The sequence below is a fragment of the Poecilia formosa genome, unplaced genomic scaffold (genome assembly GCF_000485575.1).
Source record: "Poecilia formosa unplaced genomic scaffold, Poecilia_formosa-5.1.2 Scaffold349, whole genome shotgun sequence".
NCBI lineage: Eukaryota > Metazoa > Chordata > Actinopteri > Cyprinodontiformes > Poeciliidae > Poecilia > Poecilia formosa.
Window position 1 is genome coordinate 475,740 of NW_006800288.1, and position 22,154 is coordinate 497,893.

Here is a 22,154-nt window from a genome sequence, read left to right on the forward strand (position 1 = left end):
TTTTTTTAAAAATTGAATTCGGATGCATTTTTTATTCAAATTCTGATGGCACATATTTACTTCCATAAAGGTACTTAAGTTTTCTCTTATTTCAAGGTTGCTAACTAGACCAGAATACTTACCAAGTGGTAAGATCAGATTATCAAAATTACATTTGTTCGCTAGATGCCACAATATATTACTGGTAAAAAAATAAATTTTATATAATTTTTTTTCTAATTCAGAAGTTGACATACACTTTAATCAGCTTAAAATCACCCAGATGTTTAATGTAACCTTCTGTGTTCATTAAAATTCACATCACGTGAGTTAAACAGGTTCACCTGAGGCAACATCTCGAACAGAAACTCCTCCTTATGTGGCATCATAAAGAAACCAAAAAAATTCACATAAGATCAGAAAATTGCACTCTTGGGAGGCTTTTTGGAGTTTTCCAAGCTAACTTTTGCCTCGACCAGCCCTGGATGAACTCTGGTTTTCTGATTGATTGCTTTCTCGACTCTAAGACCAATCTAAAACGTCTTTTTTTTTCACAGGAAGTCGTGTTTTTGATGACTTAGATGTATAGCTGGACCTTGAGAAGTAGATGCGAGTCTAACTTAACTGCAGAGAGTTGCTGAACAAAGATGTTTTGAAAAAGCACATAAATCTGCTTAATGGTGCCGTTGAGGATATTTTATGTGTACTAACCTTTTATGTGACCACCTGTTTACAGCAGAACAAACCAAATCCGTCACAAGATGTTCCTTCATTAATGATCGACTGATGGTTGGACAAACACTTTGTCTTCATGAGATCACCTGTTTGTCTTCTTCTCAATCATACATATGGACAAAATGTATCACATTTATTGTTTTTGACCAATACGGTAAAAAAAACAACAACAAAAACGTATAAGGTTTCATAAGTTCATTCACTGTCACAATAAATGGATGGTATTGGAATCGTCATGGTAATACCATAATTGCTTCGGTCTGATTGGACGCAGTATTGATATCATTTATCCAGCTGGGTGAACTCACTGCTCACATGTTCAAACCTGACATGTTTGTTAAACTGGTGAGAGAACGGTAGAGATTTGGTTTACTGGAAGAAACAACAGTTTGAACAGTATGGGATAATGGAAACATCTCAATATTTAGCAATAGAATCACATTTAAAAGTGCATCATTTTCCAGACCGGATAGCTCTAGTGCTTGTATACAAACCATTTTTGACTTTTCCAAGTTTCTGAATAAATTTGGTTCACATTTAGCTGAATTTAATCTGTTCCAGGAAAAAAAAACAACTTTTCTTTCCCGGTACCATTGGTACCAATGGGAATATACCAATGTACCAATGGTATATGCATTGATATATTGCACATACCAATGTTCGTCTTCTTAAAGCTGTAGTAGGCAACTTTTCTAAAAATGATTTATTTATTATTTTACATATTTGCTACTAAAACTGTCACTATGTTCTGACAGTACCATCATCATGAAACATGTAATCTGTAAAAAAAACTAAGATCCTCGGCCTCCAACCTGTGGTCAGAAACAACCAATCAGAGCCAGGGAGAGGGTCTTAGCACTGTCAATCATACTCATGTACACACAAAATGGAAATGCCTAGATATTGCATAAGTTTGACATTTTGTCATTTCTTAAATTGCAAAGTGATTTTCCCCCAACTTTTTTTCTGTGTGTTTGTGTGTGTGTGTGTTTCTTAGGTCTGTGGTTAATGCAGAAGCTGAAGAAGTCGGGATCCTTGCTGCAGCTCACCTTCAGAGATCACGTCGATCCGCGGAAAACCTTCCTCTACCTCCTGAGTCAGAAACCAGGTACGGCGTGAACAAAGGCAGCGAGCCGACGGCCCCGCTTTACAGCCTGCCACTTGAAAGGCCCTCTGTTCAAATATTCATGGAAAAAAAGTTGTCATCTCATCTTTTTTGTTTGTCAAATTTCCGTGTGTCAGCTTGGTCACACACACACACACACACACACACGCAAACCCTTCACCAGCGAACTGTGAGAGGCCTCCCTACTGTGAGTGTGGAACAAAGCAGCCGTTTGTCACACAGGCATGAAGAAGATAAGCCTGAAACCCCCCTCCCCCCTCTGCTCCCCTCTCTTTCACTTCTCCACTAGAGCTGCAGCAGGCTGACAAAATGATCCAAAACCCTGTCATTGGTAACTCAACAGTGAACTCTCTTAAAAGCACGCCAACAGGAGACCAAAGAAAAAAAGAAAAACAACACACAGCTTTATCATATCAAGCCCGTCATTGTGTTTGATGATTGTACTCTGTGTTTTACAACTGATTTCTTCCCCTTCCTCCATCTCCTGCCCTCTTTACCTGTCTCTGGCTCTCTTTCTCTCTCAAACAAGCAGCAATCTCATTCAGTTTGTTTTGTTTTGGGTTTTGTTTTTTTTATTTTGTTTTTTTGTTGGGCTTTTAGGGCTGCAGTACTTCAAGAATGTGGTGTTGGTGGCGTCTCCACAGGACCGATACGTCCCGTTCCACTCAGCCAGGATAGAGATGTGCACGACTGCCCTGAAAGACAGGACCACAGGTTAGAAGTGTAGATTTTGGGGGATTCCAAAAACTTGAATTATCAAAGGTTGTGTCTTTTATGATATTCTGCTGCTCTGTGGTGGGTGCTGACATTTTGAGGGGTCAGCTCCTCAAGTGGAAAAGAAGGGCACCTTTGGAACACCAGAAGAAAAATTACAAACGTGTTGTCATTTTGTCTAATTTTGGTAACATAGGGTTATAAATCCATAATTGTATCTTGGGCCAAACACTTTAAACCAAAAATAAAACATTTCAAGAAGGTAGTTTTGAAGGAAATGTCTGAAGAGGACACAGAGTGCATGAAATGAAAACAAAAATGGAGTGGTGTCAGATCTTCGTGCTTGTAGGATCTCTCTTTAGTCTTTGGTGAAAGACCATGAGCCGTTTCTCTCACTGGCACTAGACATGCAAAAAAAAAAAAAAAAAAAATCGGCCCGTTTTACATTGTTTGCTTCGTCCAGAGGGTTCAGGTTCTCGGCGGAGGCTTGGACCTTGTTGAAGGTTTAAATTTGACCCAATCCCTGATGTTTGTCCATGACATATGTAATGAACCAGTTCAACGTTACGAAGCACTGAACTGGTTCATTACTGGAAAATTACCGGTACTTACCTGAAATTGCCTGTAAACAGCCGTCCTCTCCTGCAGAGAGAAGTGCTGAGCCGAACCAGTTGGCTGTTGATGTTAATTTGGAGGCGTGGCCAACACAGACCGAAAGGCTTCCTTCACTTCCTCTACTGCCATCACTAAAACTACAGACAGACAAAACAGAAAATCCACTTTGTCGTTCACAACTTCTTTCTGTTCTCTGATTGGCCCATTAGAGATTTTACCAGAAGGGGCGTGGCGGTCGTGCAGGGGTAAAGCTGACCCATGCATGGAGACCCTTGTCGTGGCTGTCACTGGTTTGCGTCCCGACCTAATGACCTGTGCTGCATGTCTCCCCCCCTCACAACTCACTTTTTTCTGTCTTGCACCTGTCAAGATCTTTAAAAAGAAAAGAAAAAAAGAATAAATTCTACTGGAGGAATCCAAGTCAAAGAGAGAAAACTAAGACTGAGCTGCAAGCGAGATATGAAGACAATAGAAAAGCACATGAAGGCCCTGGCCAGGCTAGACACACACATTACTCAGAATGCTTCCTGCTTTCACATATGCATTCAAATCTCACCAGAGTTAATTTCAACCGAACCAAGACCGAGGTTCTTTCAGACTAGAATTTGCTTTTCTTGGTCTGTATCAGAGTTCGATGACACATTCACACCTCCCTAAGCGAACCGGACTTTCTAGACAAACAAACTAGAATTTATAAACCGGGCTAGTGTGATTTACTTTTCACAAAAAAATTACAATTTAGTCCATAACACACTTTTTTTTAAGACAATTTCATGTTGTCTCACTGCATCTTCCCTCATTTTGTCCTGAAGGGCCCGTTTACACCGAGATGATCAACAACCTCCTGCAGCCGGTGGTGGAGGCCAAGGAGTGCCACCTGATCCGGCAGAACGTGTTCCACGCCCTGCCAAACACGGCCAACACGCTGATCGGCCGCGCTGCCCACATCGCCGTCCTGGACTCTGAGCTCTTCCTGGAGAAATTCTTCCTGGTGGCGGGGCTCAACTACTTCAAATAGAGGCAGTGGAACCACAGCTTACCAGAACCGAGAGTGGAGAGTCTACGTTTTCTCATTACTCTGTACAGTCCATGTTACGAATGTAAAAAGAAAAAAAAAAGGTCCGACCTGTAAATCCTACCTTTTAGCCTCGTTAGCCATCGTCCTAAAAGAATTAGTGTGTATTGACTGTTCCTTTTGAAAACTCAGATGAGTGTGACGTGTAGCTACCCAACACGAAACATCTGAGGGCGATAAAGAGAAAAACGGAGGATGTTTTGTCTGCCTTATGTTACGCTCTCAGCCAGAAACACAAGCAGAAGCTAACGGCGTTCCCTGCTCTCCCTTTAGACCTCATTTAAAACATTCTGCGTTTGCTGGTTGATGAATTCTTTCGGTAAGAGTCACACCGATGTTGTTCTTCACACCGTCTGTAGAACCAATGCAATAGATGTGCGGTGTTTAACCCTATGATTGTACATGGAGTATATTGTTGTACAGGAAACAGCTCTTCCTTTATACAAAAGAGATATATTGTTTAAAATTATTTATTTTTACGTATCTACAGTGTAAGTACTTTTAAATGTGAACGTCCGTGTCTTTGTGTGAGCTCCATTGATGTTGTCCCATGTGGGGAGAGGTGGAACAGGCTGTAGCTGAAAATTGACTTCATTCATAGCCTTTTAGCTCAGTTGTCTAAATGTTAAGCAAAAAGTGAGTTATTTTATGTTTCTAAAGACTTTTACATTTTCCAATCAGCAAATTGATCAAACCCCACAGCAGCCAACAAAGCTACTGAAAACACTAAGCACCAACAACAAAGTGCTAGTAACCTTTCTCACATGTATAAATATCTGCCCATTTAAAAATGTTTAAAACAAAACTATAAGGGTGTAAAATAATACTAAATCTAATAGCAAAGTTTCCAGGTTTGGCTAGATGATGACATCCTTGCTTAACGACATCATCATCTAGCGATGGTGTGCAGGTGTTTACACTCAACATTTTAGAATCCTGGTGCGTGTGGACGGTTTGTCATCGACATGAACAAACTGACGTCCATAACACAGATTGAATGCATCTGTCAGATTACTTCAAGAATTCTAGATGAGAAAAAATATTAGCTACAGGTTAATACATGAAGGAGTATTAAATCTGAAGAGGCCGCATTCTAAAAGTATTTTAGTGCTATATTAAATTCTGTGTTACTGTACAACTCTAACAACAGGTGTGGCCCTCATAAGTGTGACTTTTAGGCCGTTTTGAAAGCGTAAGATTTTACAATAAATGTTCCCTCTGTGTTTATATTAAACAATAATATGCGTGTAAAAACAAACGTGCTTTCAGATTCTAACCTGCAGCTTTGGGTTTAGCTTGAACCACTTGCTTTTTGTACAGAAACCTCCACAAACAACAGAACAGGACATTCCCTTTAGTCGTAGGGCAAAAAGTCTAGAGACACGTTTCTACAAAGAAGGCTGGGTACAACCCAAGTGTCAGGACATAGCATTAGAGTCTGCCACCCACTAGGTGTTCCTTGTTAGCCCGGAAAGTGTTTTCATGTAAAATTCTAAATTATTACATTTTTCCGACCAGCCAATATGTTATCTTTAGCTAGGTTCAATGACAACATATTACGGTCAGTGTAGGTAAAAATGAGTAAGTTTCCGCCAAAAAATCTCAAAAATTTGGAAGTGAATCTCAGACATTTTCTAGAAAAAAAAATATTGGATGTTCAAAAGCCTAAAACTTTCTACGTTTGAAAATGTTTGACTTTTAAACTCATTAATGTCCTTTTTTTTTCTAAAAAAAACAAAAAAAACAATTGTTTTTTTTCATACAGAAATGTATGTATCCACATTGACCCTAATACGGCGCCATAAGATTCACTATGATCAACATGCTGGTGGCTTCACTTAAAAAACTAAAATCTGAAAAACTTTTGTAAGTTTTTTGGTTTGGTTCTGAAATACTTTTATCAAAAATATGCTGCTTGGTGCATTTACTCTTCCAGTATTTATCTAAATGATTTTGTCCATCTGGTAGCTACTGAGGCTGAGGCTCGGTCAGACAGTTGAGCTGATTATTTAGTCCAATTATTTGTAGAGGCATGACTACCCCAAGCTATTAGATCAACTTATTGTGAAGGATCTCTATTAGTTATGAGACAAACAGGCAGTAAACAGGCTCACTAATATAATCAAGCTTATATAACGAGAGAAAGAAACATGACTAATTACTACAACATTATGGTTTAATAGCCATCATTTTCCTAATGAGACATTTTTTAATGTCTCGATTAAAATCCTCATTTGACGTCCACAAGTTTCTAATAAGGGTAGATTAGCGTTTCATTGCTTTCATTTTTCAGGAAATTTAAATGATTTTGAATGAACTGCCATGATTTACCTATGTTGTTTTCTAAATCATCATGATGCATATCAAAATGTCATCAGCATAATGAGAGATTTTTTTTTTATTTCTTTGCTACATGCACACTGCATGATGTGGTTTTCAAGCGGTTTTGTGAAAACCCCCGTTTATCAACATATCCATCGTATTGTGTTTACATTTTCTGAAGCTGGAAACGTTTCATTAGGCATTTCATACCCAGCAGCGCTGCGTGACATGGATCTGCTGCGTAATGTATTTATGTACATACAGAGAGATATATTTTAACCTTTGCACTGGTTTGTTGGCAAGTGCACTTTATTGACAACCTTGAATCAACCTCTACTAGCTTTAAAAGAATACAAACAGCTTTTCGTGTGTGTGTGTGGTTACTGTTAGAAGATTGCACTTGCTTCTTTTGGTCTGAAGGTCGTGTCGTGTGCTTATCGTGAGAGGTAAAGTCTGGTCTCATCTGTTCGCTGTCTTGCAGAACAACTGATAACTTGACAAAGTGCTTTTTTTTGTTGGGGAAGCTGTTACATTGTAAGCAGTGATAGTCACTAGCTGTGTTTCTGTTACAAATGTGCGCAAATCTTTGTCTATTTTCTGCTAATGTCGAAAAAACACAATTTCGCAATTGGCTTTTCTATTAAATAATAAATCAAATCAAAATCACACATGTTCACACAACAAGTTTTCAAAAATCATGGCAGCGACAGATGTAAACGTTTACATGACATGTATTCATAATTCAGCGCTCGTCATCGATCAGTCAATCAGAGGAGACGTTGGCATCTTATTCAGGTGTTGGTCTAACAAGCCCCGCCTACTTGGGAGCAGCTACGTCTGAGGCGTTTTGGGGAAATTGTAGTTGTATGTTGCAGAATGACATGAATGTCTGAAGAAGAAAAAAAACGCATCATCCTCGTCCTCTGTTCTGTCATTATCTTTGTAACATTTGGTTGTTGATCATGTGATTCGTGGGATCCGAAAAATTTTGATACAACCGAAACAAACCACCTCATCTTAGTGCAAAAACGTTTTGAGGAACACAAGTTTTTCTGAATTGGCATGATTCCATTGAGCACATTTATTTCCGTAATTTCAATTTACACAATTTTACGGTTAATAGAAACACAGCTGGTGACTCCAGTCACCTGGCCGTAGTTTTGAAGCATTTTCAAAACGCCACAACGCAAAGCTGCCATGCCTCGTTTTGCTACTCACACACCCCGATACACACGCTTTCTCTGGATGAGGCTCGAGCCTGCGTTTGGCCACTAAGAATAAATCCAGAGAAAAAAACGGTTGAGTGTGCCCTTCAAAGTTAGCTACAAAACAGTTTTCTGCTCTGTCGGAAGGGTAAATTGTCGCAAGAGTTACAAAATCACATTTAGATAGTTTTGAAGTCTGATCACACAGTGGAAAACAGCGTTTGCTACGTACAGCCCAGTAGCTGTAAAAGAGTGAACTGATGTTGCTAATGGTGCGTTTTGAGGTGTTCCCCAAACCCAATTCATCATTTTCAGTTTCTCTGTCAACCTTCAGAACTATGTGACTTGAACCTCTCTGTATTCAATCGCCCTTTACTGGAGTGCGTGAATTATTTATGTGACAGAAGTGTTCTCTACACCGTTGCTCAGCTACCTTTCCTGTGTTTGAACTGAATGTAAAAAAGTTTGAAGTCACTGTGAGGAACTTCCATTGATTTCTTCTTACTTACATACATGTATAGTACATTAACTAGTACTACATCTGTGCCAATATTACTAAAATATTTTTATATGTTGCTGACCATACTGTATGTACTCTGAAGTAGCTTGTGTTCTATGTAACAAATTAAAAATACTATATATATGTATATATATCATAGTACTATCCAATGAAGTTAGATAAAAAAAGTATTCCTTTTGCATTCCGTTTATTTTTGCCTTCCTGAGTCTTCATTTAACTTCCCTTTAAATTTAGCGCATGTAATTCTGCAATTTTGAGCAAAATTACCACAAGTGATGGTAAATAAAAAAATTTAGCTAGCCAATAATTAATTACCTTTTAATATGTGAATGGCTACGTAACAACATCTGAGGTCTTTCTTGTCTGGGTTGTACACATCTCAGATGGCTTGCTAGTGTGGCATCATGGGAAAATCGATGTTCCTGTCTCTGGCAACACAGTCCAGAATACAACACAGTGAGCTTATGTTTTCAATTTTCTTCATTTAGTCCTAACAGAATGACTAAATATTACATAATGAAATAAAATTTTCTTAATTTCTCACACATATATCGCATTTCTTTAGTGCCTTGAAATTGGGCCTCTGTCTCTTTAAGATACTCCTGCTCTTTCTGAACCTCCGCCTTCATGAAGTCATCACAACATGGCTCCTCTATTAACCCTTTAACACCGTCCTCGCTTTTCAGCTGTGCTTCTTTTGACCATACAATTGCATAATTTGACATTTTGATTGTTTTTCAATTAAGTTTTGGCTTATTTTGCAAAATCACAATAGAACATATTTTCACATTATACAAGTCACACGACCAAATGTGACTATCGCCAACCACAAAGAAGACCACCAGACATGGCATGGCTTGTTTTTTTAATGAGTAGAGGTGTGCCGATCGATCGGCCACCGATCATAATCGGCCAATTTCCGTGAAAAAGTGTATGATCGGTGATCGCCGATCACGGTCTCTTGTTCCCGTATCTCATTTGCAGCCTGCGTATGCGGCTGATCTCTTTCCTTCACACTGCGCAAGCGCGCAGCAGTAAATCCTAAACGATGTGGTGTGGAACTTGAACGCTCTGAGAGTGAACAGGGAAGTTTGCGTGTTGCGGTGGAAATTTACTTCGGGGGTGAAGCACGTCAAAATGCATCAACACGACGAATCTAATGTGACGTTTAAAAAACAAGTACATGACGGAGTTTGGCTACATCGAGGCTCAACGCAGGAAAAAAGGACCTCTGGAGCAGCCAGTAAAGCAGCGCATAACTACCAACACTCACCCGGATTAGCATCACGGTCAGAAAGCAAAAACAATTAACCTGAAAAATAATTTAAGTCATCGAGCTGCGGTGTAAGACGCCGGTTCTGTTCTCGTTGTTGAACCGCCGCTACAGTTATATTTCACAGACGGAGCGCCGCTTCTGCTCCGCCTGGCAGTGACTCTCACACCGAACCTCTGCACATAACTTAAGAAAAGAAAAGATTTTATGTATTAAAACTTTCGCTGTTCTAACACAAGACAGATAATCTCTTAAAAAATAATCGATCTCTTCTGCCTCCTCCTGTGTTCAATTACTCAGCTCGGTCAGAAACAACCAATCAGAACCAGCTTTAATCAGCTAGCCGCCATGCTATCAGGAAGGATTGTTTATTTTGATGAAACCTGCGTTTGACTTTGAGTGAGTATTTCCTTTTTTACTTGATGTTATTTGATATATGCAGCTTTATTTGACTCATGTATAATTTATGGTACTGAGAGCCTTACTATTAAATATTTTACTGATTCCAGGTTTTTCAGTCCTTTTTGACTGAATAGCTGCTGTATTGTACTTACAAGTATTTTTCCATGTTTTATGCCTAAATTAGGTGAATTTATTGCCAGATCATTTTTTTATTTTGTCAGATCACATAGTAGCATTTATGCCTAAAGCAAAAAGTTAACAGTCAGTCCAGGTAATCAGCAGAGATCGGCCTTATTGGTGATCGGTATCGGAATCGGCAGTAAAAAACCTGATCGGAGCATCCCTACTAATGACTTATGTGAACAAACTTATTGAGTGATTTTAATTTTGTTCCATATTTAATAGAAACATCACAATTACAAAATTGTTTTTTCAACATCCGTGGAATATTGACAAGTTTTGAGGCGGACATTTGTGATGGAAACGCAGCTACTGAGAAGTAGCTTCTGTCATGAGCTCAACAGGTGCTGATGTGTTTCCAGGTGTTTGCTAATTGCTGCTGGCTAGTCTGAAGGAGCAGAATGGGGGAGGGCTGCTCTGTGAGGTGAAAGCTTGGAAAATTGGAAACTGCAGTTCGGAGGAGATGTGTCACGAATGTTGAACTAGATTCCACCAAGGCATTTTTGCACAGCTGAATGGTTGCCATGGGAGATTATAGGATTCCTCAAACATACATAAAAGAATCAAAGCAACACTCCAGGTAATGTTTTGATGAGAGAATATCATAACTTGGTGTAAAGCTCAAAAAAGTAAATTTTACATAATACTACCCCTTTAACTGATACAGCATTAATATGCAGTATGGGACTCTTCCCTGCCCTTCAGAGGCCAGATTTCTCTCAGCTGTGATATTCTATTGTTGTGGGACAACAGCGACTTGTCTTTTGTGTCGTCCTTGCAAGTCACACGAAACCTAGTGGCAGTTCTCCACTGACACCCCATCTGAACTGCATCGCATTATGACTTCCATGTTTGTTATACTCAGGAGCCATAAATCCAAGCCCTCAAACCATCCATACTCAATTTGATTTCTGGGTGTTCTTTCTTATTCTGTGGCCGATTTGTCACCACATGTTGAACACACGAGCCAACCGGGGCTTGTCGGAGTCCCTCTCCTTGTATTTTTCCTCCCCCCTACCTTCCTTTACCTGAAATCAATGGAGCTCATTTTTCCCCCGCCCCGAGCCTCCAGACATCACTTCGTCACCACCAACCTAAGCAGAGAGCTGGCTTTTACTCGCTTCAAGTTAACCGCGAGTCGCTCAGTCACATTCGGTTATCGTCGAATGCAGTGAAATCCTAGCTGAAATATATGAAAAAGAAAGCCGCACTCTTGTTTACAGCTTGACCTGCGCAAGCTAGTCCTCCCACAGACTAGCTTGCGGAGGCCAAACAAGAGTGCATCTTTGTTCTACACGTGTCGCTCCGCTTTGGTAGGAAAAATACATTTTGTCATTAAATCTCTCATCACTGATTGAGGCGGTGTTCGTTCTTCTGTTTGCCTTGTGAGGGATGGAAACCATTAGTCCCAGAGTGATGCTCTGGGCAGGCGTCGTCAATAAGCTAGCCGCCACTGGGAGTAATTATTGCTGCCGTGAAACTGTCTGCTGCTGGAAGGTAATAGGATCTCTCATGGTCTCATTATCTCCCATGACGCAGGATTTCACACCTAAACATCGGGGAAGACAAAGGAACTCGGAGCTGAACTTCTTTGAGTCATAACTGTCTGCGTCTGTTTAGTTGTTCCTGCAAAGGAGGAGTGGGGAGGGGGAAGCGTGGTTTTTGTTGCGGCCATGTTTACTTTAAAAGGTGTTTCTTTGAAGCGGTGTATTCGAGACGAGAACGCTAATGGCTTTGCGCAAAATACATGCTTTCAAATAAAAAATAAATAAAATAAAAAAACAAGTGTGGTGTGTTATTATGTAGAGCAGACAGCAGAGGAAAGGAGTCCTTTTAACTTCAAGCTCCAAAACAGAGTGGTCTTGATAGAGAGAGAGGTGGAAATAGGGACCAAAAGGCTTCAATAAGCTTCTGTCCAATTTCCTGTCAATCAAATACAAAGCAGACATTTAAAAATAGGCTCACATCATTGGCACTGATGGCTCTTGCTTATATTGCACCCTTCATCTCCAGCAGAAAAAAAAATCTCTTTATTATGCGTTTTCAAAATTAGATCTAAACTTTTATAAAGCTAATTAACCTAATTCATTGCTTTAAAGAGGAAATATGCATTTTTCAAGAATATAGTAATTTATAGCACAATTCAGTAGCTATGTTACCTTCAGATGTTGTAAAAATGCTACATATATATCAAATATGACTTTAAAGAATTTTTAGTTCCCGATTTAATGCCTTGAAATTTGGCCTGTCTCTTTAAGAAGCTCCTACTCTTTCTGAAAGTCCGCCTTCAGGAAGTCATCACAACATGGCTCCTCTATTAACCCTTTAACATTTTTACCAGTATAGCACTGAGAACTAGTGCTATACTAATGAGCTCAGCTGATATGCAGTTAGCATCAAGTGTTGCTAATTGCTGCTGTTTGAGCCAGTTTTGTTGCCGTACCCACACAAAATTCTTACAGTAGATTGATATGTAGGCCTTTACATTCGTGGGTAGAAAATAATGAATGGTCATTTTGAGCATTCGCCTGGCTGACCATGTTTGATTGTTTGCAAAACATACATTTATAGAAAAAAGAATAAATGTCGGACACGTCCCAAAACTTGTGGCCCTGGGCCATTGCCCCCTACGTGCTGTTTTCTTAAGTCTGTCCCAGGGTGTAACAATAAAGGTCTACAAACTCAGGTTGGCATAGCAGGTTTCTGTTATGCATAAATCATTTTGCAATGAGCTATACTGTACAAACAAGCCGTCCAGTTAATCTGTTTGAAAGTGAGGCACTCCGGTCTAAATTAGAAGAGGAAGAAAGCGGCTTTAGATGAAAACATTTCAAACTTCACTCCTCATGCCAGACTTTGGCAGACTTCCTGCGCTGTGACTGCACAGAACATATGGAGTCATCAGCGACGGGACGGGATTGACTTTCAACAAGACATTTTCAACAAATTACAAACTGAGCCGAGAACCGAATGACATTAGATTGTCAAAAGTTTTGCGTCAAACTTTTTGACACAGCTCCCATCAACGTTGTACGGTGTGTCATGTGACAGTACACTGACACTCACTTTGACATTCAAAGGTTGTTCTTCCCTCAAAAAAGACAAATTATGTAGATCATGATTGATTTGCAGCAAACTATTTTCAGCTATTTCTCTGTTTAGTCACTTCTTTGCCTGTTTCTTTAGATGCATATATATGTCTCTGTACACTTAAAGATATGAATTTGAAGAGTATACGTAGACTATACCAGTGCTTTCCCACCGTGGTCCTGGAGGCACGTTGTCCATCATGTTTCTGATGTTTCCCTGCTTCAGATTGTAGCAAAAGCCTGTTAATCAACCATCAATTGAAATCAGGTTTTCTGCAGCAGTGAAGATATGCAGGATAATGTTCTGGTTTGTCCAAAACCAAGGAAAGATCAAGTGAGTTCATTTACAAAAGCTAGAATGTACTGGAAGAACGGTAGATTTTCTTCTTCAGTTTAGCTGTGAGGTCATCATCTGTGAAAAGTCCAGGAAGGTCAGTGGTTGGAATAAGAAACAGGAAGTACTGTGGAAACAGGAAGCGGTGGTTTACTCGGCAGAGGTGATTTCCTCAGGAAATCCTCTCAAACTTTGACAATCTTGACTCCACTGAGACGTAACGGATTAGGAGTGGAATATTTCTGTTTACCAGGGATTGTTTCACCCACAGGACAGTGTAGAGATGAACACTCTAGAAACTTCAAACCGGGGACAATGATGTCACCGAGAGTGGACACTCTGGCAGCCAGGTCAGTTGGTTACCTGGTAACCCTATTCACAAGAATCAAATGTTGAGGTTTCCCCTTTGGGAGGTGGAGAGGTTATTTTGTCCAAAGCTCAGCGGTCTAGTGAGCAGTCCAAGTCAACAACAGCGAGGGTTGACTAGAAGGAACAAATCCAGAATGTGAGGCGGTAATCAGAGTCCAGGTATGTGAAGGTTTAGAGCAGACAGGTGGGCCAGTGGTAGAAACAGGTCAGGTAGACGATCAGACACTCAGACAAGAACCGCAACAATGTGGACGAATGATCTGGCACTGAGAGACAACGGAGAGGAGTTTATATAGGCAGCAGAGAGAACAGAGACAAAGAACGGCAGGAGGGAAATCATGACAAGATGAGAAACACTGGACTGTAATGCATTTATCAATAAAATACTTTTGGATTGGATTTAGTGTTTTTGTATATTATCACAAGATATCAAAGCAAACAGAGCATAAAATCAAAGCTGATTTTTATCCGACATGTCAGAATCAGATTCACTTTATTGCCATTGGCAGTGATCAAGTTTACAGGTTAGGAAATTGCTTTGATATAATGGTGCAGAAACAAATAAATAAAACTAAGAAAATACAAAAAAAAGGAGAAAAATATGCAATATGTATACACATGCAGGTGGTTAAAGTCAGATGTTTAATTTAAATATTGTTCGTGAGTCAAATGACGTTCATCCACATCACAATCACAATCTACCTTGTTTTGGTCTTTTACATCAAATCAAAGCCTGTGGGTTTGATAAAGTGGCAGAATATGGAAAACTTCATGTGGGATGAATACGTTCAAGGAACTGGATTCAAATGAAAAAGATTCTCTAAAGTTCACATGTTTTTGTCTTTGTCCAGCAGATGGTGCTGCCACACTCTGCTCTCCACTCCTTTATGACACACAGCATCCTTACTTAAAGACTCGGCAACGAGGCCATTTTGTCAATATGAGAACCCTGCAGTGCTCTTTAAATTACGATTCAGCTGTTATACGGCATAATGTGCAGTGGTGAATTAATCTGACGTAAAGCTGTAGGTCAGAGGCGCCTTAACGAGCGGAGCTGTGCAGGAATCAACCCAAGTGTCCAGAGGTATGCTATTGATCTGGAGACTCTGACTGCAGAGGCAACATGTGAGGCTGCTCATGTCTCCAACAACACAGAACCAGGCTCCCTTTTTTTTAAAGGAATAAAAAAAAAGGCAGGACATTTGTTTCGTCTGCATTTCCTTGTGAGGTCGTTCCTTCAATCATTCCCAGAAACAACCAACACGTGAAGTTGATGACAATCACAAACTACATTATGGCCAGAATCTCCTGTAGCATCACAAGACGACTGCAAGAGGATGGGAAGCTCGGTCAAAACTGATTTTAAAGATGTTAAAAACAGAACCATCTGGTTTCCAGTGGAATTCCATCATTATCTCTGTTTTTTCCAGTATGTTCTCCTTCTTGTTGATGTCTCCCAGTTGGTCATTTTTGGGATGTCACAAGTGATGCTGATGTTCATGACAAACGTCCATTACATGTAGATGGAAGTGATAACTCACTGCAGTTGTGAGAGAAGAACATGGTGGAGTTACATGTAAACAGGAAGTAAATCTATTCATCCTTCCTGTTGTATTTTATTTGTATTTCACACATACAAAGTAGCATGAAATGTGAAGTGAAAAAGAAATGACTCGTGGTTTACAAAATGCCTGAAATACTCAGGCCCTTTGCCACCCCTAAATAAAATACATTGTAACCTTCAGAAGTCACATAAAAATAAACAACATGATGCAGTTGAAATAACAAACAGCTATTGTACAAACATCCAGTGATGCACTGAAACAGCTTTACATATTCTGATAAGATTCTAGTATCTCATTTCGTTCTTCCATCTATGTTCCGGATCCTGCTTCTCTTTCCGGCCCCGTATGGGTAAGTGGGTCCAGCTGATGGATTTCATATGAGGGCAATACTCAGTATTGCCCTCATATATTTTTCTAATCCTCTCATGGTGATACAGTCAGAACGTGGATTCCACAGTTACTCGTTTTGGCTCCCAGCAGTGTTTCTGAAAAAACCCTGCCATTTCCTGCGCACCGCAGCGCCCTTAACTCTTCAAAGCCTTTTGAGCAGAGAACAAGCGAGTCTTTGGGGAAATTTAAAGCTTGTTTAGCTAATTGGTATCAGAAAATGTAAAGAGTGAAGAACGTATTGCTCATTTGGCTGAATAAATGTAGCTGGAGAAGCGAAGGGAGCGCGCGCTCAGCTCGACCGAGGAGGGAGCACAGAGAGCACACACAGAGTGGAGACTCAGCACATTACCGCAAACCGCCGGACGGAAGAGATAAAGCCAGATCGGACGGAGTGGGTTTTAAAAATGTTAAGTAATCTCCGTTGTAATCCCACGAGATCTCTGCATGCAAAGAAATGGTAATCCCACGTAATGATAGATGATCCTCGCAAAGGTCCACTCTATCACGGACGGGAAAAGCCGTGAAGCAAAGGTGAAAGGAAAAGAATGTCAGTGCTTCCCAAATAAGTCATCATGACTTTCGCCCTTCAATTTCAAATGTGCTGCACGAGCAAAAAGCGCAAACATGCTGAAGCGAGAGAGACTTCTTGATATGTTCCCAATCCATCTCATTTTTAACTACAGATTAACCTTGATCCCCCGTATCTCAGGATTATCCACTCACTGACAAGTACATATGGTGTGTTTTTCTGAAATGCATCCCAATCTGTTATCACTGCTGCATTTATTCATATTCCAGTTCAGGATAAGATGAAGCGTCTTTACATATCAGGTCTGATGGTGTCTGACTGTCCTCTAGCCATCAAATCAGATGGTTTCCCTCAGAATGTTAGGAGGATGTTCCCAATGCTGTGGGTGACATCAGTTGCTGGCAAGTGTTGCTAATCCAACTCATTTGCTTTTGCCGCTCCTCTTTAAATTTCTGTCTGGCTGTTTGGTTAGAAAGACATTGGAGTAGGGAGTAGTATGATCCTTGGCCATGATGAAAGAAGAGATGGTTGAACTTCCTGTTTCTCTCTCTACTGTTTGGTCTTGCTCTCCATCCATAAACATCCTAAAGTCACAAAGTAAGAGCAAATATTCGGCCAAATATTTGGAACTTCACAAATGTTTGGCCGACATTTGTGGAACGTGTCAAGTGCAACGTTCGGTACAGGGGGAGTTGTTGTAGTGTGAGGCTGTTTGGCAAAGGACGTCTGTTTGCCACAGTCTCCCCAAAGACTTTGGAGGTTTTCATGCCAATAAGTTCGAGGGAGCAATTTTAGGGATGGGCCCAGGCGGTTCTAAGATGATATGAAGATATGCATGAACAAATTTGGTATGGAAGAATTTACCTTCCCTACAGAGAGTCCTGACCTCTTTGGACAAAGGAAGTTTCCATTGTTTGCTGCATCCATCACTGTCCACACAAGTGTGATTCCTGTAAATGTCATGGAAACCCTTCCAAACAGATCTGAACCTGTTTCAGCTCCAAACAGGGACATTTAGCCTGATAGATTATGAGAAGGACTTAACTCAAGTTCATATAAAATCATTTTAAAAAACAGAATACCAGGACAACTACAAGCCTTTGTTTCTTGTGATTTTGATGATTATAGCTTACGAATAGCAAAAATCCACAACTCAAGGTCTCAGAAAATGAGAACAGAGTGAAAGTTGCAGAATCCATGTTCCCTGGAGTCCAGTGTGTGAATTTTCCACAGTCACTGGTGATTTCTGGTGCCGTATCTGTCATGATTCTTGTTTCTTTGGGTTTTGGTTTGTGGTTTTTGTTATGACACAGTAACTTCAGGTGTAGCCAGCTTTATCAGCTACATCTGCTGCACATTTCTACTAAGAAGGTAAAATGCTTTAGTTATAAATGTGTAAAACAGCCCTACTTTAAATCTATAGCTCTTTCCTTTTTCATGAGTCAAAGTAAATGTACCTTTTTTTAGGAATCCTTGCGCCTCGCAGGCAGCAGCATCCTTTCCCTTCAAGACAATGAATTTCTTTAGAAACCCTTGAAATAGTTTGGCAAACACGACTTCTAGCCCGAGGCGCTGAGTCACCTTTAAACTCCCTATCTCATCCAACCACCTCATCAAAACCCCCGAAGCATCTGGTGTTACTGCCCAATGCCAGACATGGCATGAAATCCATAAAGGTAGTGTGTGTGTGTGTCAGTAGATCAGGTCTGTTCCACCTGCAAACAAAGAAAGCACAAGTCACGATCAGGAGGTATCAGTCGATTTATTGGTTCAGAGGAATTCATAATAATGCAAGGAAGACAAGAGAGAAGGGCAGAAGATTTGAATTTCAAAGGTATGAACAAATACAATGTAGGACTGTTTTCTTTGAGGGCTGTTACTGGACGAGAATAACAAATATGTGAAACTTCTGCTCAGAGTTCAAACTTGTCTTTTGCTTGTGAAAAATATTATGTATGACTAAAGATTAAAATGGAAATGCCAAACATTTTACCCTGTTTAGGTTTCCCTGGTCTCAGAAGCAACATTACCAGGGGACCAGTCCGTTACAGGGCCAAAAGTTAAGCACAAGCTAAGTGTAACTTGGTATCTGCTAGTGCTTACCAAATCACATCGTCTCTGACTCACTATACTTGGTACAGCATTTTCCGTGGCGCTGCTTCCTGTCCAGATGCACATTTTTTTCTTACAGGCGTGGAATCGAGTACAATCAACTTTTTTGAGCTTTACATCATGTTATGATGTTATTCCCTCATCAAAATGCATGTTTAAAAAAAATCCTTATATCTCCCATGGCAACCTCACAGAACACCACTCCCCCACTACATCTCCACTCAGCTCCTTCAGACTAGCCAGGATCAATTAGCAAACACCTGCTGAGCTCATTATAGGAGCTACTTCTCAGTGAAAAGCTGGTAAAAATGTTGTTAAAGGGTTAATGGAGGAGGCATGTGGTCATGACTTCCTGAAAGCGGAGGTTCAGAAAAGGGAGTTTCTTAAAGAGACAGACGCCCAATTTCAAGACATTAAATTGCAAAGTAAATTTTTTTAAGTCATATTTTACATATAGAACATCATTATAAAAACTGAAGATGACATAGTTACTTGATTTTTTAAAATATATTGATAATATATGTCTGCAAAATATGTGATACTGCCCCTTTAATACCGTACTCATGTCTGTGTATGCTGACTTTACGCTGCAATCTGATTTTGAGCGAGAGGAATACGATGGATAGATCACAGAAGATCTTAAAAACATGTTTATGAAGATTTTGTTCATTCTCTCTCTAGATTTTGTGTCAGACCAATCACAGAGATCACAGGTAGACTGTTGGATTGAGAGACAGATCAGATGGGTGAGCAGAAGTTCCCCTGGTGCTTCAGCCAATCCTCAGGGCCGATAGCTGCAACAATAGGACACAGGACACAGACTCACTCATCTTTATTTATGCTTTCAACATTAATCTGCAAATATTTAGTTTAGCATGTGCAGGTAAATATCTAATCATCGAAGTCTAATTCAAAGTTAATTAGCAGATTAGTAGCTGAAGGTCATCCTCTGAAGAGTTCAGCCGCCTTGCAGTCTCATTAACGAGGAAGAGGAGCAACTGGGACCCATCAATTCTAAACATGTAGTCTCCCAAGACGGTACAGTTAATTGGCAACTTGATTAAATTTTAGAATTGAATTGAGGAGTTGGCTATTCAGCCTCCCCATTTAGCAAAGACGTAGTTTTTTCTGCTGCAGACTGTGAGGAAGAAGCCTGTTAATAAAAAAAAAGTAATATGATTCTGAGCTAATTTTTAAAAGCCGCTGAGCCGTTTAATCGATGGCACATATGGAGTAAGTGTAGAAACTGAAAACGATGCAACGCCTCCAGACTGAGAGGAGAACTGTTGAATTCTGTGTCCATTTCCAGAGGGAAATGCCTTACTGAGACATCAAGCTGAAATATTGGGTCAGAATGTAGATGTTTTTTTCTGTTTTTGGAAACATGAGGCCAGAGTTTGCAGACATCCAGCCGGGATTCCAGCATGGACAGAGTAGAAGGCATCTTCCATGAATGCAAAAGAAGGAAAGACATGATGGTGGCGTTCCGCTGCATCGGCCTGTGGAGCCTCGCAGAGCGCAGCAATTCGCTGAAATCTGGTGTGAGCCCACATCATGCAGTCTGACGGGACGGGGAGCGGGTACGGCAGCCTGCTGCGACCACTTCATTATGCATAGCCACGTGAGATAACACGGAGTCAGAGAACAGAAGAGGGTGAAAGTGAAAACTCTGTTAGGCAGGTCAGAAAAGTGATCCAGAGTATTCATAAAAATTTCATCACGGGGCACCAAACGCTGATGCTGGTTTTGGTTGGAAATGGTTTTAATAAAAAGGAGCTCTGAGGCTTTCTGACTGACGGGATTACATTTTAATGTCAACCAGAGCTAAACAAAGTACGAGAAATAAAAGTGTTCATCTTGGAAGATTGAGTCCAGATTGAGAAGAGCCTGGAACATGGTGGGCAGTGGACACACCAACACTTTCCTAAACATCTCCCTTCAGTGCGCCATCTAGGATTTCTTCCATTGACTTGGATTCCTCCAGTAGTATTTCTACCAATCAGTGAATAGAAGTTGTGAACGACGATATACATTTTCTGCACCATTTTACAATTGTAGTTTGTCTGTAGTTTTAGCAATGGCAGAGGAGGAAGTGAAGGAATTTGTTCAGTCTGTTTTGGCCACGCCTCCAAATACTGAACTAACATTAACAGCCGACTGGTTCGGCTGGATCTTCTCTCTTGGCAGTGAAGGATGGTTGTTCACACCGCAGGCCATTTCTGAAAAACTTCCTAACATCAAAAGTCATGGCCAAACGTTAGCAGTTAAGTAAAATTTTAAACTTTAACAACAGCCGATGGCCCAGACTGTCTGGACAAAGTGAAGTGTAGAAAAGGGTCTGGTTTTAACCAGGCTACAGCCGGGGATCAATGGAGTTGGATTTTTAAACGTTCCAGCAGTTTGAGTTTGACCAAATCCTGCAAGATTTTGGAGAAAGGAATTGAAAGAAAATTAGCAGACAACAGAAAAAACACCAAGCTCAGTGGAAGGATCACCATCTGATAGATTCTGATGTGAGTTCTGAAGTATTTTTGATTCAATCTGACAGATTAGCAGTAAAACTCTGAAGGCGAGTCAATCTGGAAGTGTTTGACGATATGCGTTAGAGGCAGTCTGCAAACTTTTGCTGCGTTCAGATGCGGCTCAGTGATTTCGCCGCAGCCACATAAAGAACGAAATGAAGACTAAATGTGAAAAGAAAAAAAAAAAAAACAGACACTGAGAAATACATGAAGCAGCAAGTGGTGCTTTGAGCTCAATAGTTCTGTTTACCAAATTTCCATTCCATTTGGTTTGGACACCATTTTAAACGTTTTCTTTTGACGTTAACTGCTTTTACTGTGGTTTTAAAAAGCAGTAATTCATGATTTTCTATAAAGAATTTGACTGGTTCATGCTGAGCACAGCACTTCCGCCTGAATTACAATCAATAAAATCATTTGAAATAAAAAGAAAAACCTGGTTTTTGGAAGCAAGAGAAAAAAATCTCAGAAAAGAGAACTGAAGAACTGAGTATGTACATAAGTATATATATTGTTATATTTTAGAGTTTATACTTTTTATTAAATTACTCTGGCATTGTTAGCTTTAATATTTGTTGAAAACTAACCTGTGTTTATAGGAAATGAAGACAAAGTAATCTACTGAATGCAAGACGCTCTCTAACGCTCATAACCTCGTCTGAAACAGGAATAAAGCCAGCACCCCTTCAGTTTTCATCATGGAGACGACTGTACACGTCTCACCATTCAAACAGCACCTGTTCAGTGTTAATAGATCAACACTGAGGAAAATGAGAGAGCATGTTTAATTAGATGTTTACCTGAGGAATATCTCCAGACATATGGATCACAACTTTGGGCTCAAACACTTTTGACACCTCATCAAGGAAAGTCAGCAGAGGAAAAAACAAAACAAAAACAAACTTAATCTAGGGATGACATGTTGGGTAAGTCTATAAACTAAAACACATTGTTGAGAAGTGAGACGAGCTTAAAATGAGTTCATTTATATCGACTATGAAATGCAATATAATGGTGCCTATAAAAAGTTTTCACTCACCTGGATTTGCTTTAACAAATCAATCATGATCAGCAAAGTGTGGCTATTTTGAAAAAATA

At 40.0% G+C, this 22,154-nt stretch overlaps 1 protein-coding gene across 1 annotated transcript in view; it reads left to right on the plus strand.

Annotated features, from left to right (window-relative positions):
- The window catches only part of fam135b (family with sequence similarity 135 member B), a 55,496-nt gene extending 47,017 nt beyond the window's left edge, over positions 1-8,479 (plus strand). The window contains exons 16-18 of the mRNA XM_016661911.1: positions 1,615-1,822; positions 2,441-2,554; positions 3,982-8,479. Coding sequence (XP_016517397.1) covers positions 1,615-1,822; positions 2,441-2,554; positions 3,982-4,187 — 528 coding nt within the window. The 3' untranslated portion in view covers positions 4,188-8,479. The remainder of the gene's footprint in view (positions 1-1,614; positions 1,823-2,440; positions 2,555-3,981) is intronic.
- The last annotated feature ends 13,675 nt before the right edge of the window (positions 8,480-22,154 follow it).